The sequence below is a fragment of the Camarhynchus parvulus genome, chromosome 3, assembly GCF_901933205.1.
Source record: "Camarhynchus parvulus chromosome 3, STF_HiC, whole genome shotgun sequence".
Classification (NCBI taxonomy): Eukaryota; Metazoa; Chordata; class Aves; order Passeriformes; family Thraupidae; genus Camarhynchus; species Camarhynchus parvulus.
The window spans coordinates 45,754,005-45,773,154 of record NC_044573.1 but is presented as its reverse complement, the minus strand read 5'-3'; the positions used below and the strand labels follow the sequence as shown (position 1 = coordinate 45,773,154).

The 19,150-nt window shown below is 36.8% G+C and overlaps 1 protein-coding gene across 4 annotated transcripts in view; it reads left to right on the top strand.

The window, feature by feature from the left end:
- The window catches only part of RGS7 (regulator of G protein signaling 7), a 243,269-nt gene that overhangs the window by 161,016 nt on the left and 63,103 nt on the right, over positions 1 to 19,150 (top strand). For all 4 annotated transcript variants that reach the window (XR_004060577.1, XM_030944612.1, XM_030944611.1 and 1 more), the window contains one exon: positions 17,704 to 17,810. Coding sequence is in view for 3 of the 4 variants with exons in the window: in XM_030944612.1 (XP_030800472.1) it covers positions 17,704 to 17,810 (107 nt within the window). In the remaining variant the exon portion in view is untranslated. The remainder of the gene's footprint in view (positions 1 to 17,703; positions 17,811 to 19,150) is intronic.

The window sequence follows — 19,150 nt, the reverse complement described above, 5'->3', positions numbered from 1 at the left end:
GACAGATGGTGAGCAAGAGCTTTTCACATGACAGAACTTCTGAAAATGTTCTGTTTTTTTCAAAATCCGTAAGTGTTTTGCTTTTCATTTCAGTTCTGGACAAGTCAGTCTAGAACCTTGTGTGGCAAAGCCCTTAATTTTTGCAATCTGTTGTCACTGTAATTTGGATTTCCAGTGTCTTCTGATCACTTTTTACCTGTGGGTCAGGGTTTAACTCAGTTGTCTTTTAAAACTATCCTATAGGGTCCTGTTACAAATCACTTGTGAACCTGTGCAGTTTTATGATGCAGAAATAAATAATGCCTTAGTTGGCCCTGAAAATTATCTTCTCTGTCTAAATCTGATATCAGCCACGTACCTGGAAGAACAACATAAAGTAGATTGGAATGCATATTTTAAGAGTATATTCTACTCTGTCCAGAAAAATGTAAGGACTGTTTGCACACCTCATCTACCAGTGCTGTGCAGCTACTCATGCAAGGAAGGCAAGTGAATTGTGATTTAAGGGATAAATTGAGAGATTTTCAGAAGGGTCATCAGGTTAGAAGGAACCTCAGAAGATCAGGTGGTGCAGACTTCCATGGAGAGGCAAGCCTGAGTGAGATTACCGAGTTCTCTGTCCTCTCTCATCCTGAACACTGCCACTGACAGGACCTTCAGCACATCCAGTGATTGTTCTCACAGTCAGAAACTTGAATAGATGAAAGCTCTCTCCATGCAACTTGTATTCATTGCCCCTTATCCTCTCAGTGTGGCTCCCTGTAAAGAAAATTTCTGTCTTCTAAGCACTGGAAAAATGTGTTGAGGTCCTACCCTGAGCCTTCTGTTCTCCAGGGTGAAAACATCTAACTCTTACAGTCAACTTGTTCTTTAATAAAACACAGAACTAGTAAGAAGAAAATGATGTTACCACACTTTATATATAAAGAAGTAATATTTTGAAATGCAATTTTCCCCTTTGTTTTGCATAGGGAATATAACTCCAATACCATTTAAGCGAGAATGAAGTAGGCAGCATTATGGATAGTGGGAAAACATAAGGCAGAAGGCCTGACAGCAACATTTGCTTCAGTTTGTTAATAGGTGTAAAAGTTTCACCTGGAAAAAGCAATTTAGCAAAAAGTAGTAAAAAGCTTGAACTTGTAAACTGCCAGTCAATAAAATCATGCAGGTTTTTAATAAATGGAAAATAATATTTGGTGGAATATTCGAAAGATTTTGGCTTGCTGCAGTAGATCTCCATCAAGAAAATAAACTGGAGATGATAGGTGGATTCTGCTAATTTGTACCAGATTTGAAGTTATTTCAGTGGAGCAGAGCTTGTGCCCAGAATAGATGTGCACAATGCAGTGTGCGGTTGCTGTTACATTGTTTGCTATTCAATATGTAGTTAAAAAAATGTTTGTGTTTCAGCCTACAATTCATATGTAAAATTTTAAGGAACAGAAATTGTCCAAGTTATTTTTAATGGGGAAGTTTTATTCAGGCATAAATATAAGCATGATCTCAACCTGAAACGAAGCAATTAACTGAGTTTACAGAATTGTGAGGGCTCGTGGTTTGGCACTCAGACATGTGTTGTCAAATTGACCATTACAGGGTAAGTGCTGATGCTTCACTGATGTTGCCAATTACTCTTAATGTGGAAAATCTACTCTGTTTTTCTACATTGTGTTTTTCTTTTTTGAAATGATCACTAATGACGTGAAATGCACCAGACTGACCACATCAGATACTGAAGTTCCTTTAATCTGTAGTGGGAAAAATAGAACAAAAAGGATAAATGATTTAAAGGTATCAGCTTAAATTCCAAAGAGTCTAGTCCTGTACTTGGTTCTTGCACTGATTTCTTCAATGTCCTTTTGGCAAACACTTGATTTCTCTATTCCCTAATATTCAACATCCTAATAGTAAATGATGCTGTTGTCTCCTAAAGGAGAAGGAATACTATGACTTTTCCAGTCTTTTCACAAGAAAATGGTGTTATTCACAAACACTCATTTCCAATCATCCCACGAATAATTTTCATCTAGATGTCTCAGAAAATGCCTTAAAGTGTAGATAATATATTTAGACATAATCCTCGTGTTCCTTTAAAGTATCTTTATTCCTGAGTGTTGCTTATTTAATTTTCTCATAGTTGTAAACCAGCTGAATTTGGCTGGAGGCACTTCTTTATCAAATGGTTGCTCCAGCAGAGCCACTGCAGCTGCTCTAGAATGCTCAGAATGCATTTACATTGCTTTGCTCCTGCTCATTTAGGCAGCCTGTTGAAGTAGCTTGCTATCGCTCTTGGCCATTACACTGAAGCCAAAAATATATATGACTAAATCTAAGTTTTATAGTTATGAAAAAAGACTACCTTGATTTTTATGCCCTCCTGTGGTTTTTCAGTTTCAGTTCTCACCATTTGTATGTAGTTTTTTCATCTAACTGGTGTAACTAATCTGTAGCTAGATGCCCATCAGCATGCATGTGAACTGTGGTCACTGAGCCAGAGCAATAACAAGGGAGGGCTCAGTAGCACAACATCTGTTTTTATTTCTTCGTTTTCCCTCTTTAGTAAAGTCTTTCTCTCTCCAGCAGCTGGTGTACTAATAATGACCTTGAAAAGACACAGTACTTGTTTGAAAGAGTTAGAAGAAAAATGTTAAGGCTTTTCTTTGAGTTTTTGAAAGTTTACTTGAAAAATTGTTCAGTTCTCAGTTTTGCCTTTTCCCCAGTTATATGCAGAAAGGTAGCAGCAAAGAACAGGAGCCAGACAAGATGTTCTAAACAATTGTCACTTGGGAAAATGCACCAGAGACCTGCAAGAAAAGGAGAGGTACTTCCAGAGATTGCTAACAGAAAAAAGTCTCTTATGAGAAGGAATGAAGAAGAGAATGGAAAGGTCACGTTTATCTTTGCAGTCTTTGCACTAATCAAAACCTGTGGAAGTGGAGTAAGAGTAGAATGTTCCCTTTTTATTATCCTGACTTTAAAAAATAACCAACCCGAAAGCTCAATAAAACTAATTTATGCTGCCTGCACACATACCATACCCCTCATACTGGGAACCCAGGGACATCAGACACTCTCGTTTTTCTATGCCTGATAGAAATTCAGGCACATTTTTTTCCATAGCAAACCTCACAAACCTTTGTCAATTCCAGTGCAACTAACTTGCCGACTTTCTTCTCCTGGGTGAATTTGATCTGAGCTTTGATCAGATCCTGTAACATTTCAATGGAATAATTACTTTAATCTCAGATGCACAAAAAGAAAGGAGAACAAAATTCTGTTTGAGAATGGAAAATGTCAGAATTTACAGACACTCCTTTATTACCAATAATGTTAACATTGTGATACTCATGCAAAAATTCTGTGGGTCAGGTTTCCTATAATTACAAGCAGCATAAGGAATACTTACCTGTGTGGCAATCAGTGGCTCCTGGAACCACTCCTGAGGTTCCAGGAGTGAAATGGGAAATGTTCACGTGAAAAGGGTGGTTTTTTTGCCCAAAGCCTTTAGAGAGGTTTTGTAAATGGTGAGCAGAAGTGTAATGTCTTCAATTCAATAGTGACAGGATATGTCGGATTTATTGGATTTCATGTTTTTTCCACTGAAGCTTCTTCCAGATTAGTATAATCTATTATTCTGTGTAGACTGCATGTGTTAGGAGTGTTTCCAAGAGCACATAGACCTGCACAGCCACCTGTTGTGAGGTGTTTTTTCTGCAAATGTGCCTGTACTGTTTAAACAATCTCATTTCCATGTAGTCACTCTTGAAAGTGATTAATATGTTCCTTGTTTGGCCATTTTATTTTCTCACTTGTGGATAGGTGGTAGGTAACATCAGTACTCATTTTCAATTTTCTTTGATAGAGCAGTCATTTCTCCTGATCTCTTTGGTAGTGTGGCATCTGGTTAAAAAAGAACAGTTTTTTACACTTATTGGGAAGGTACAAATTTTGTGACTGGGATTGATGCAAAGTATGAGATCATTATCATGATGCAAAGTATGTTATCATGGTATTGGTGACAAAGTGTTTCCTTCACATAGCCAGATAGGTCAAACTATTACAACTGTTTTATCATGCTAAACATGACTAAATAAAATTCTCCCATTGTTATTTTCTTAAGGAGGCATTGTTTTGCAAGATTTCATAAAAATAGTTCATGTATTTTCACCCTAGTAATTACGAAATTTTATAAACATTTGAATTACCTGAGAAGTATGAATGAGTTTTGTCTGTTTAATTTATAAATAAATGTCCATCTTGGAGTAATGGGTAAAGATGACAAGTATGGAATTTGCTGCTATCTAGCATAATATTCTGTACAATAAAATGATTGTAAAAATAAAATTATAGTACTAGGCATTGGTATGACAAAATACATGTGTTCTGTAAAGTTGCTTCTGTGAGCAACCTTTCTGATATTGTCAGTAGAATACTGATTCAAAATGGATCTCTTTGGGCTTTGAGCAACCTGACCTACTGAAAGGTGTCCCTGACCATTTCAGGAGGGTTGACACTAGATGAAATTTAAGGTCTCTTCCAACCAAAACAGTGCTATAATTCTATGATTCAACTATAACTTGTGTGATATACACATTTTCTGTATAAAACAGATCTCTATTGATGCTTTCTTATCTCTGGTTAAAAGCAAGGCATCAAATGAATTTTTTAAATTTTAGTTCTCTTGATAGTTTAGTTTTCTTTTCCTAATTCCATGGTGCTGACTTCAAAGGCATTTATTTTAACAGGAAATAATATTGCCTTTAATATTAAAATCTCCAGATTATACTCAGAATGGTTTTCAGTATTCAGTATATCAGTGTCTGATGCTCAATTTGGTTTTAAAAATTGAAACAAACCAACAATCATCATACAATTCAGTAGGCAGCATGGGCTTTATTCCACTGAAGATTTTGAGAGTCTTATTGAGAGAAAAGGATCAAAAAAAGTACTGACTAGAATACAAAATATTATTACAAAAATAAGTCTGAACAAGCCTACTGAGATAAAAAGTTAATTGTAAAACTATTACCTCATCAAGATGATAGAAGCTGAGACATCAGTATACTTTAATTTTAAGCAATTTTATTGGAAAAAACTTCAGCTGCTCTGTTGCACCATTTGAAGGAATTATTTTCATCCTGTTGCAGAACAAATTAGGCCACAATCTAAATTACACAATTGAAATCTTTACCCATGAAGTTAGGGCAAAATATGCTGTTTTAGGGAGAACTGATAACTTTTAGAAATAAATAAATAATTTAATTAGTTGAATTATAATGATCTTCTTAATAAATTATTTTATGTAATTTCTGCTAAAGTTACTAGGATTTTTTTGTAGTTTTCTTACTGTTTGACTGCCTCCTTCTGAACCTTTGTGATCATACCAAGTTTTGGAGGTTTAAGAGAAAGAGCATTTGCTAATTCCCAATTCACACTGGCATAATTAATTAAAAGCAGCTAAATAACTGTCTAGAGACTTCATTAGATTTCTGCTTCCTTGTTTGCCAAAGAACTGTGTTACATAGTAATGGAAAATGCAAGCAGGTGGAAGTGAGATTTTAAATCTGGCCAATTTAATTGAAAAAAGCAGTTGAAATCCTATTTCATCTTGCCGACATCTGCTGCAGCTATTTATAGTCAAGTAAACAAAAATGTTTTGATATTTACATGTCGTATGTAGTATTTGATGACTGGAAGGTTAATGTGAGGCTTTCTCTTGATTTTGTTAATTATTGACCTTAGGAGCATTTTGAGTTTTTCCATAGCACATGTAGAGAAATACTGCTCTACACACAGGGGCACAGTGACGGTCCAACATTTGCTGTGCAAGGACATGTCTTGCCATTTCATCTTGGACAGATTAATATTCCCTAGGCACTCCCTCATTTTTTTTCAATATTTCCTTTCCTCTCCTCTTTTGTTAATCTCCATGGTTCATGTTCCAATTTTACTGCATAGAATCTTCTGGTTCTCATTTTTTTATGGCTGGTGGTTGGATCTAATTCTTGTGTTCTTCTACGTTCAGATGTTCTCCCTCAAATGTTTCTCCCTTTTTCAAATTTCACTGGTTTCATTCAGTCATGTAATCAAATTCCACAAATTATCATCAGGATTTTAATTGTTTGTGTCACAGATTGGATGATAAGAGCCATGTTGACTCTAGTCACAAAGTATAAAATATCTAGTGTCACTAGAATTTAATTTTTATTGGTGCTAAAAAACTACTGTTCTCACTAAGTCTGAGGCTCAAATTAATTTAAAAAATTAAAATCAAGCCATAAAAAGACTCTATTCACCTCAATTAGGCATGCAGAAATTGTTACAAGTACTTTACACTTCCTTTTGAAAATTTGCTTCCTAATTACTATCTACTTTATAATACTTCAGTTAAACTGGAAAACTTAACCTTTTAATAGCCTTTAAGCTTATTAGAAATGTTAAATATTTGCCTCTTGAAATGTTGGAATTATTTATGTCATCAGATATAATATCTAGCATGAATTGAAAAAACCCCAAAAATATAAGAAGCAGCTACTATAGCATGGTATCTGTGGAACAAAATCATAGACTCATTATAGTTCGAAAAGATCATTGTGTCCAACCATTAACCCAGCATTGCCAAGTCCATCACTAAACTGTGTCCCTAAGTTCCACACCTATACATCTTTTAAATACTTCCAGAGGTGGTGAATCAATGCTTCCCTGGGCAACCTGTTCCAATGCTTGACAACCCTTTCTGTGAAAAAATGTTTCCAGTCAAAATCACCCCTTGTGTAATTTGAGATCATTTGCTTGTCCAATTGGTTGTTACTTGGAAGGAGAAGCTGACCCCCACCTGACTACAGCCACCTTTCAGGCAGTTGTACAGACTGATAAGGTCTCCCTAAGATTCTTTATCTCCAGGCTCAGCACCCCCGGCTCCCTCAGCCATGCCTCATGGGACCTGTGCTCCAGACCCTTCACCAGCTCTGTTGCTTTTCTCTGGACATGCTCCAGCACCTCAAATTCTTTCTTGCAGTGCGGGCTCAGAAAAACACCTCTAGTTTTTTTGAGCAGCGACAGTTACCTAGTAGCCACTTACTGGCCATGTACAATTGGGAAGGTTCATATCTACAATGTTTAGCATTTATCAAAATCCAGTTTCAACTGTTTTATTGTGTAATGAATCAGTGTCATGTAGTTTTACATTGTCTCCTCACAACTCACTTTTTGCTGACCTCAGTAATGTTATACTTTCAGCAAATTTTATATCTGATGTAATTTCATCATTCACACCCTTCTGTAGATAATTTAGGATTATTCTGAACAGTCCAGGACCTACTAAACACAGTTACTGTGGTTACCTCTGCTTCAGTGTAATATTATTATTTCAGTGTAATATTACACTATTTAGTGTAATAACTGACCTGCTGTGCCTAACCTTTATTCCTTCCTTTCTACCTATTGCTTTTTTCATGATCTGCTTAATACCTTTAGAAAACATTTGAGGGAATCATGCCAAGAGCTCCTTGGGAATCCAAGATAATATGTCAACCAGATTTTCATAACCTTGTATGTTCTTTATTTCCATATGGGAACACTCACAGAGTTGTGAGACGTATCCAGCAACAAAAGTCATCCTGAATCTTCCTTTTTTGTTGCATTTATCTTTATTTTCATTCCTTCTATCCTCTATTATAGTCCCCAACATGCTGTCTGTATGGGTGTCTGTTTTGTACATCCTTTTTTCCCCTCATGTTTCCCCAGGATGTCTTTCTAAAACCTAAGGACATATTTTTCAACTTTTTCCTTTAGTACTAGGGATTGTTAAATTAAAAGTGGCACACTATGGCTAACAGTTCAGCCATTTAATATTTATCTTACCATAAAACACAAATTGACCATTATTTTGAACCACATACTTCTGTTCATTTTATCAATTTATTTTAAGACTTTGATAGTTTTTGCTGCTGCTGTTCTCATGAGCCCCACATCTTCCTTCTACATTTAGATTCTGTCACTAGAGAAGAAATAGGTCATTCATTGAGGCTTCTTCTCTTTTTGTGGGAAAAAAGGCACTTCTGAAAGAGTTTTCACTGAGCTATTTTTGCTACTTAATATCTGTCAGTATTTCTTTATTTTTAATAGCAGAGTTTGTCTGGCTGAATTGATAGTTCTCTATAATTATCTGTGTAAATCCATTGCAAAGGGGAGAAGTGAGCACTAGGAGTGGGAGTTATGATAATAGGAACACAGGATGGTATAAAATGGAAATTTACAACATTGGAAATTTTTCTCCCTCATGTTGATGAAGACAGTGAAATATATTTTATTTGCCAACCAACCTACTATAAATAATGGACAAATAAAACTCTCTAAAAGTGATCCTGTTTTTAATAACTGCCTTGGGGATTCTTGTGTATGTGCATCCCAGATAACTGAATCTGATCACATGGGGAGTGGCATGATATTCTTCAGAAAAGCCACCTCCACACTCTTTGTTGTTATCCTTCCTGAGCTTTGATGGCATTTTTTTCTTGGTGTGTGTCTCAATGACACCAATTTACCTCTAAAGCTGTTAACTCCTTGTGGACTTTAAAAATCACAGCACTCTTCCCATGGAAAAAAGTACATTATTTGCAGTATTTTATGCTCTCAGTTTGCTGGATGTATGAAAAATGTTAAAAAGAGAATTGTTTTATTCTTTTTTGAATTGAGTGCAGTGAAAGAGACAGTTATTTTTCTAGCTGTGGTTGCTGTGTGTTCTTTGTATTTTCTGAACTGCTTGGTCATAAGTGGGTGTTTTGTGATTATGATAGCAATGCATGACAATGACACAAAGTTAATGGTTGGTGCAATACCAATTCATATCAAAACAGACTTAGAGACTAAAAAAAGTCATGATTTATCTTGACTAGCAGTAACCATTGTGAGAGTCAGGGCTACCTATTGCTTCCCTCACCCAGCATCACAACCTCCATGCTAACTGATGTCCCTCTGATTCAACAATATTATCTTCTGTACAAATGTTATCTTCTGAACAAGTATTTTTTGCACTGAAAAAGCCTGTGCTTACTCTTTGTACTTGCCATCCACAAATCCAAGTGGTGCATCAACCACACTAGTTATTCATATGCCCCGCATCTGCCAAACCTTAAAGACAGGTCTCCTCCTTTGAAACCCCATCCCAGATATAAAACTGTCTGTGGCAAGGCCTGTTGGTCATGTGCCTTGGAATGGGCTTTTCTAAATGCTCCAGTGCTTGTGGTGTCAAGAAGAGCTGACTGAGAGGGGAGTTGGCAGCTGTGCCTTCCCTGGAGTGTGGCAAACAAGGGGAGAAGCAATGGCTCTGTGCTGTGGCCAGGAAGGTGCACCATCACACAGGGCACCATGTCTGAGGGAGCTGTGATGTAAAGTACTTTCCCTGACTGATACTAGCGGGCACAAATTCTTGGGTGTCACGTGGAGAATGAATCACATACTTCCCCACTGAACATTTGCAGCCAAACAATTTCATCACATATCTGTAGACTCAGCCACTGGGGGCGAGAAAAGTAGGAAGATCTGGTGTGCCAGCAGTATACAAGAACACCTGAAATAATAGTGTAGTAATTATAATTACTGAGTAGAAGTAATCTATGCCCAGTATTTTGGGTGTTTTACAGATGCTTGAAATTGTGGAGCAAGATTTCATCTGAAGGAATTCTCAAAAGTAGTGTATTTGCAGTAACTGGAATTTATGTAAAATTTTGGTTTTTGTCTTTTGCAAGTTTGCTCAGAAGGATGCACATATGACTTTAAATATCAGCTCAGAGTTTCATACTAGAGGAGGGAATGAGTGAAGTGTTTCGAAATATCTTACAGAGATAAGTTCAGAGAGTCATTAGGGAAAACAAGACACAGAGGTTTTGATTTTCGCTATTTTGCCTTAGAGAAGCATGGGAATCAGAGCTTAAACCAAAAGGTTGCAGTTTCAGAGGAAGACCCAGAAGGAAAAACAGGAAACCCATACTTCAAAGGAGTTTGGATTTCACCCTTCTATCATTTTGATTTGAAGAGAAAAGAGATATCAGTGATAGAAGAGCAAAAAGTCTGTAATTTCTACAAAACTGAAAATAGAAAAGATCAAAGAGTAGTAATAGTGAAATTAGAGGGAAAGTTTTATGAATGCTGACTTTCATTGGTACAGCACTAGATTCCACCACTGAAACGCCTGATTGCTGGTGTGATATTGATAGGTACTTTAAAAAATTGAGGCTGGAGATGACAGGGAAACTATAAAGGCAATTCTAAACATTTTCAGGCTGCTTTTCATGACTGCATACTGGATGAACTGTGACAAAATCTAGTTACCAAATTGTGATGTGTTCAGTTTTGTCTGGTAATTAAGCCTACCTGTTTGTTACAGCTTTGATGGATTTTCTCCCAGCCTCTGTAGCAGTGCGTTTCCAGTTTGCTAAACAACCACCACAAACAAATATTCCAGTGGTGAAGTTACAGCACTGCTCAATGCCAGCACCTCACTCCTCACTTGTCTGTTTCTTGACACCTCATGTTGCAACTCTAAATTTTTTTTTCCTTTTATTTTTCGGTCAACATGAAAGCTTTGGTTACCACCTCAAGTCATTGCATTTTGATATCTCAGGTATCTTCCTTTCAAGATACAAATTTATTAAGAGAATAAAAGCAGATTTTAATAGGACATAGCAGCAGTTAATATGTCGTGAGCTGAAATGCAGTGGGAAACGATCACATAAAAATTAATAGGAAATACTTAAGAAGTTTTAACGTGGAGGGTTTCTATGTTGCTAGCTGGGAGATGCAGCTTCTTTTTCAAGGACTGCTTTTTTTCCCCTCCAATGTGATAATTTCTTTCTTTATTTTTTTCCTTTCCTGTGACTGAATAAAGGTCCTTTGCTTTGTTTTTGTTTTGTTCTTTTCAGAAAGTGTAGGTCAGCTTCCCCTTTCCTTCAGTCTTTGATGGTAACATGTCTTCTGTTGATCCTATCTGGATAAAAGTTTTTCAGATTTAGGTCAGTGCCCCCATTCACCCATATCTTGTGAACACATGAGGCAGGTGTCCCTGTGGCAGAGTAATCAGGAAAATGGTCTTGATCAGGCAAGAGGAGTAGGACATTCTGATTATGTAGATGATTATGATCAGATTTATTGCTACTACAGTATCTAAATCTTGCCAATACAATATATAAATACCAACTGTGTCATCTACTACAGTGGATTATAGCTTAATCAGGCTGTGGTCCTTCCTGCTGAGTCAGTAAGACTCCCCTGCTTTCTAAACTTCTTGGACAAGTCTGGGTGCAGCTGAGTCCACTTAGTCTCAGATTTGGTCAACAGTTGATATTTAAAGGCTTATATTATAAGGAGGTGCAGCTAGAAATGTACAGGTTTGCAGTCTTTGGCCTTGCAGAATTCACAATTACAAAGCAACAAAGCATAAATGTAGCTACTCCAAGATTTTATCTCTGCATTTGACTGGATCTTAGTGCATTTTAGTCACCTATCCTAAGGTGTTCTTCACCTTTGGGCTGGATGTACTCTTCCAGAATCCCTGCTGGGAGGGAGTTTCCACCCAGAAACTGTGTCCAGCCTTGGAAGACCAGGTTCCCCAGTTGGACCAGTCTCCAGAAGCATTTTACACCCTCTCTCAGGCTGATGTGGATGAAAGTCAGTCACAAGCATCTCATCTCCACATCACTGGAATACACTAATCATGTGAGCATACAGAAATTCCTCCTGAAATACCCACCTGGCATTCTTATCTTAGGGCAAACCACACTGCCCATCAGAGACAGGAGCAGAAAGGGGAGGATGCAGGAAGATCCAGCTGTCTTTCATCACTGTCACAGCGCCTGTTTTGCTGGATGTTTTTGTGAAGAAGGCAGTTGATGTTTCAGGCGTGCATCATTGTTTCTAGATTTGGGATGCACCTCATGTCACACATCATCTCAGACTGTAAGGGTGGAAATTACCATTCTTTGGGCAGATGGCAACTCATAGCCCATCTTTGATTTGTTTTCCTCCTTACCTGCTGAGTGATGCTCCTACCAAAGCTTCTGCCCTGTTGATCACTTTAGCAGACACTGTCTAGCAAAAGAAAAATCCTACCTATTTAGGTAAGATGCTTTGTTGACAGATAATGTGGATTGTGATTGTTATCTTGAAATCAAGTATGAATCTTGTTTTAATTGTGTTTGAGTAAATAGTGCCTCTTCCTTCACCACTGGGTTTATCCTCCTTAAAGTGACTCTCACCAAGTGATTCTCCCCTTACAAATTCAGATGGGACAAAAGAGTGTGGTCTATGGTGTTGTGGGTGTTCAAGAATGTTTCTAGCTGATTTATTTTCTCCTCTTTAAACACCAAAGTCAGGCCGAGACAGTGAGTCTCTCCTACGCTTCATGTCAGCATGAGAAGAAGGTTGTATTTTATTACTCTAATCCTTTGCAGCTTGTGTTCACACTGGCAATGAAATGACAGCAGGAGTGAGGTGAGAGTAAGTGATAAAGTCTTGGCATTAGATACTTACAATGAATGTGTGCTTGTGAAGTTCTGACTCATTAATTCTTTTTCCAGGCTGCTGTATGGCTTAGCAGTGCACTTCAGTACTGTGATGGATTTTAGATTCAACAAATAACCCAGAGTACCAAACACTTTATTGTTTCATGGAAAGGGAAATGTTCATTTGTTTGATATTTTTGGATCCTAAAAATATATAAGAACTGGGCAGTTTGGGGTTTTCACTGTTTTTTACATCATAAAGCAATTTTAAGGATGCAAGATGCCCCAAGTCTCATTCCTTGTGGGGAATCTTTCCACATGGAACGTAAGACAGACTCCAAAAAAGGATTTTTGAAAGTGGAGCACAATTGAAAAATACTCTATTTTTCTTTCCTCACTCCCTCAGAGATTACTGCAAGGTGTTTCAGATGTTGTAAGACTATACTGGTATGATAGCATAAAGTATTTTATGGACTTTGGAGTAAAAATAAATATAGATACCACATCACAGGTAGACCTGAGATGTGTAAGAAAAAACAGAATTCACACTTATCACAGAAAACATATCCTTTAAGGGGTTTCAAAGCACAGAAACATCTTTATTCCAAAGAAAAACAAGGAACGTTCTTCCTTTTTAATTCCCCCTGTGGACATATTGTAAGAAACAACTTGTTCCACCAATACCTTACCCTGCAATTTAAGATGAACAAACTGTCAGCAATCCATGTGATTATTATTACAGTAAGGAGAAAACTGCACTATGTTTAAAAAGAAAATAAAGTCAAAACTCAACCACTAGGGTATGTTTTTCATTCCTTGGATTTTGTCAGACTACATTGTCCCAAAGTATTGAAAATATCTGAGTCTTGTATAAAAAAGTATATTAAAAGTGACTGACATTTAATCCGTCAAGATCACTGTCTTGTAATGGCACAGCAGATGGCTGGGCAATATTATGTCTCACAGAAATGATTTCTAATCAATCTGTGTACATGTGTGTCTCACTTCACCCACTCAACTAAATAAAGTTCAACAGCAGAGTGAACCATGGAATTTTTAGCTTTTTCCGAGCTTTTAGCCCAACAATAATGATATGCATTAAGAATCAAACCTACACCCAAAGCAGTATTTTGATTTTATATAAAGTATTTGTATCCTGTTGAATTGAAATGGGCTCATAAAGATGCACTTCTGTCTTTCACCTGAGGAATTCTGCTTCCATTAGCTATTGTTGCTCCCAACACTTTCCTATTTATACCTATAAAAATTAAAACGGTGGTTTGCGTAATTTTGTTTTTTGAATGTGCTGCTCCACTTTTCCACAGTTTAATTACTGTGGAAGGAAGGAAGTATCTGGAACCTTAAATCAGATAGTTGATATCTTCAAAAGAGGGTGTCAAGTTGAGGAAGCCAAAGTCTACTCCATTTTACTAGGTACACCTTCAGGAACTTTGTCTTCTTCAGATTTTTTAAATGGCATCTTTGGCTGCAGTTTGTACTCCTTTTACAGCAGCTGACTGTTATTTGAATTATGCCTCCTCAGTGAGGCTATCTGGGTGCGACTGCGGATTTTGTTTATGTTCTGTGTTTTTTATACAAAGTGACTGAGGACTGTAAAATAATAGTTGTGTAGATATCACATTTCTGTGTGCATCTGTGTACGCTTGCCATCCAAAAAACCAGTATATTTTTTTTCTTTTATTCTGGTCCTCCAATTTTTTGAGTTTGTATTCTGAATACATATAAACATTACTCTTTCTACCTGGCAACCAGTATGTCTAAAAACATTTCTTTCAGACTTCTTTTTTCTTCTTATCTAATGCACTTCATAGATGTTTTTGATGTTCCCAACCTACATTTGCCATTTTTCCAGATGAAATGTGCTTCTTAAATGGAAATCCTCTTACTTCATACACAGGAATGAAGATATAGAATCTGTCTGTATTTGAATTCTAGGCATTTAGGCATGTCAGATTGGTCTGCTGCTGGCTTCATTTTCCTTTTCAAGCTCATGGATTTATTTCCTAAATACTACTGTTATATTTCATTGGCTTCTTACAGTAGTTATTTTCTCAGTCTGATTTTAGCAAATTGAGATGGGTATCAAAGTGTTGCTTCTGTAATACACTGGACCACCTCTTGCTTGGAGATTAGAAACCTCCTGAGAGCTGTGTTTTCTTTCTGTGCTGTAGTTCCACTGCTGCTGCACAGAGAGCATCAGTATTAGTCCTCTACCAGCCTGGAGTGAGACAGGAATACAAACTTGTAGATATTACTCACTGGGTATAATTTTGTAACACTCAAATTGTGAGCTACAGTGGATGTTAGGTGGATACTAAAAGGGAATATTTATGCATTTATATTCATGTAATTCTGAAAGAAACTGATGGATTTGCAACCATAAAAAAAGGAAATTAATTCCTTATTCATTAAGGAAAAAAAAGGAGAAGTTTATATGTCCTTATTAAGGCGTAATAGATGAGAAGACAAAGATATACCTTAACATTGAATTAGTGTGGATTCCAGCTGAATGAGATTGCCTGAGGTAAGAGTATAATCACCTTACTCCCTATACATAACTGGAGAAGAAGTATAGGCTGCTGTTGGGACTAATTCAGACCTTAAATAACTGTAATTGACTTCCAAAGAAAGACAGGTAACTCTTTCTATTTTTTCATGGAGAGCTATTGTGACTCTCTACTTGCTTATATGACTCAGTCAGTGAGAGAAATACAAGCCCTTACAGCTACAGCATCCAGCCTTGCCTGGAGTATAGGCTGGTCTGGCAGGAGCTTTCAAATAGTTTCTTCTCCAATTGTCTTCATCCTTTTTTTATCTTCTGTATTCCACTTCTGCTTGACCCATCTAAAGTCACAGAGCTGCAATATAATTCAAGCTGAGAGGGACCTCAGGAGGACTCTAGTCCAACTCCTTGCTCAGATCAGTGTAAACTGGAAAGTCAAACATGTTGCCCTGAACTTTATCTGTTCAGGTCTTGAAACCCTCCAAGGATACAGATTACACAGTGTGTCTGGGCAGCTACTCCTGCTGCTTGGCTGAAAGTCAGAACTATACCTGATTTGGTTTATTACCATTTTCTCTTTTATTTATTTATTCATTTATTTACTTTTTTGCCCTGCAAATCCATAAAGATCTCGGCTCCTTCATTTTGAAATCTCTTTTCAGGTATTGGTAAGGTACTTCTAGACACCTCCAAAATTTTGACACCTTTCTTTTTTTCAGTGTGACAAAGCCCAGCTCCTTCAGCCTCTCCTTATAGGGTGCTTTCTTCAGCCCTAGTGATGTTGGTGGACTCCCACTTGACTCACTCAAAGTTTGTTGATGTCTTTTTTGTACTGCAATGAACACGTTAATCACAACTGGACATAGCAGTCCAGATATGCTCAAAAAATTGCTGTGTAAAAGGAAATAATATGAGTTTCTTGTGATCTTGAAAAATATTATGATTCAGAATTCAGGAAGCACATGAAAAAAAATCTGGAGCCTATTTATTGTAAGCTTAATCAAAAGAGAATGCACTCATCTGTGTCAGAGGTCCCTGGCAAGCCCTGTCACCCTTGTCTGAGAAAGCTTTTCTCTAGAAAAGTCAGCACATTTCTTCTTTGTTTTTCTCACATTACACCAAGATACATAATACACACACAAAAAAAATTGAGTTGGCAATAAGTTGCAATGTGAAGAACAAAGAAAAGCTTAATAAAATTGAAAGGCAGATAAACTGAAACAGTAAAAAAAAATCTCAGTGGCTGACACAATACAGAAAGCATTGATTCAGAATTTCTGATTCAAGGGATAATAGCATTTAGCAGCTTGAAATGAATGAATAACAACAATATATGAACTTTTAATATTTAGGACAAAGTTCAGATGGGAATTTACAGACAACGCAGGCACAAGGAACAAAGCAACTCTCTTCCTTCTATTAGAGAGATTTCTTGTAGGCTTGCAACTGGGAAAAGTCTAAACAGCATTGTGGAGCTTTACATCAGGCTGGAGAGCTCATAGCCAGAGAGGGTGTGTTGTGTTTCAGGTAATGGTTCTGGCTGGAGGGACAAGAATCAGTTTGCTAAACACAGGGATGACAGTAAATATTTGGTATCAAATAAACCCTGTAGGGTTATGTGCTCTCAGTTAATACTGTCCAGATCCCCTTTCTTGCTCCTTTCCTGTGTTTGCTGGCTTTGGGTTGGCCTAAACTTGTCTCACTGCTTCTCCTGTATCTCCTATGTGAGTCAATGTCTTCACGTGAGTAAAGGGTGAAGGAGGGAATTTTTTGGGATGATAATGAAGTATGGATAAATAAATAAGCCATCTCACACTGAAAATAAGAATGGGTGAAACCTAAGTGAATGTCTCTTTCTGTGTTTGTCAGCAAGAGCACAGATGTCAAGACTCAAATTTCTTTCTGCATGATGATGCTTGACTGCTGGTCGGGTGCTGCAGTGATGCTTTTAATACAAGACTGTGCTAGCCATTACTGAAAGCCAAATTATAGGCAATCGGAACAAATGAGCACTTCTTAGAGGATGAATGTAAATGTGAGCATTATCCAGAGGGGTTGTGGTGTCTCGCTCCTTTGAGTTATTCAAAACCACTTGGGCACGGTCCTCAGCTAGTAGCTTAAGGTTTCTCTGCTTGATTGAGGGAGTTGGACAAGATGACCTTCACAAGTATCTTCCTATCTCAACTGTTCTAGGAACCTGTTGTTATCCTTTGCTATTTTTCCAGTAATAAACTTTTGAGGACATCTCTATCTGTTACAGTAGCTCTGATAAAGCTACTGAAAAAGATATCATGTAATTAGAATCAACTATTTTAACATGTAATCAGAAACTGTTCTGAAGAAGAAAAGCAGGCTGCACCATCAAGGTAAAGGTGATAGCTGTTTTCAGCTTCAGAACAAGTGAGTGAACATTAAGGCTACCTTTTAATGTCAATATAAGTAGTGGAACTGCAGCTACAAGTGGGACATGTAAAAGCTACTTGTTAAGGAAGGTGCAGTGTTTTTTTGGTTGCATCATTATATTACACAGAAAAAGACAGCTCTTTCATGATGGTAGGACTTTGAGAACAAAGTGGTTATCTGCAGGATATCAGGTGAATCTTAACAACAAAACTAAATTGCTGAAAAAGAAGTTATTTAACTTTTTAAGTTCATCTTTTTTTTTTCTTGAAACAGTTGAAGCTCTGCATTTGGGAACTCTGATGGCAGCACATGGCTATTTCTTCCCAATTTCAGACCATGTTCTAACACTGAAGGATGATGGCACCTTTTATCGATTCCAGGTAAGTATTTTCAATATGTTCTTGACTTTCACAAATGGAGCCTGAAAGGCCTTACAGATAAGTTCATAGCACATTTAATCATACTTTGTTTCTTACATAACCTGGTAAAGAGTAGAAATTCTCCTAAAAATGACAAATTGTAGAAGGATTTTATTTATAAATTTACAGCAAAGTGTTGAGATAATGGTTATTTTGATATTTGGAAAAAAAAGTGAAAAAATGCTGAGTGTGGAACTATCTGTTGTGAAATAAATTAATGAACTATTTTTGAAATATCGTAAACTATTTTATGTTATTGCCTCTTATTCCTAATATAGTCTGAATTTAGAAATATCAATATAAATATCAAGTCTATACCAGAAATCTGATAAATAATGGAGGTAATTTTTTTTCTTTTTTTATTTTGTGAAAGTTTCCTTACTGGTAACTCAGTAGTATTGGAGTAGTGTGTATTCTTCTAGCAAGTGCAGAGACATTTTTATATTGATCTGTCAGTCCCATTGCATACAACCAATGGGCAGATGGTTCAGAATAAGCTGGAAGCATAAATATGTACCTATGTCTTTACCTACACTTGCACACATATTATTCAGAAACCCACATCGTTGTATTTCATTATATTAGATTTCAAACTAAGGCCCTGTGGGCAGAAGTGTTGTTTTTCTAATAATGACTAGCTGGGCTAGAATTTTGCAGAAAAATATTGCCAATGACTTCAAACAAATATGACTGCAAAGTACCAGATTGTGGATTCAATTGAAAGGATTCACTTTGTTTGTCATGTGCCACTTTTGACAATGGTGGCTGTGTTCTGTATTGCTCTTTCTATTAGGTGGTATTCCTGGTCAGTATCACCAAGAGCTGCTCCTAGCTCTTGTTTAGGTATTTATTGCGTTGAAATGATATAATGCTTATCACTATGCAATTGAGTTTTGTTAATTCTTCTCGGTTTCTTCTAACTGTATTAAATACTTAGTAAAATAACATCTGGTAGAACAAAGTCTACTGTCTTCAAGTTGTATAGGTCAAAACTTTGTCTTAAAGATTCTTTAGAAAAGAAGCCATCAAGAACAAAACAGTACTGAAATTTTGATCTTTCAAATGCAGAAGAAAACTGGTGATTGGAGACCAGTCATAGTTTCAAACACGATATTATATTAGTCTGTCTACAATACTTTCAGCAATATTCTGGCTCAAGTCTCATAGACCCACCAAAGGGAAGAGAAAGACTTGTAATATTTGTATAAATCAAAATCTTAGCATGAATATAATTAAATATGCACAGCACAGTCTGGCAATGAAGAGAATTATTGCATGCATGCAAACAATATTATCCTATT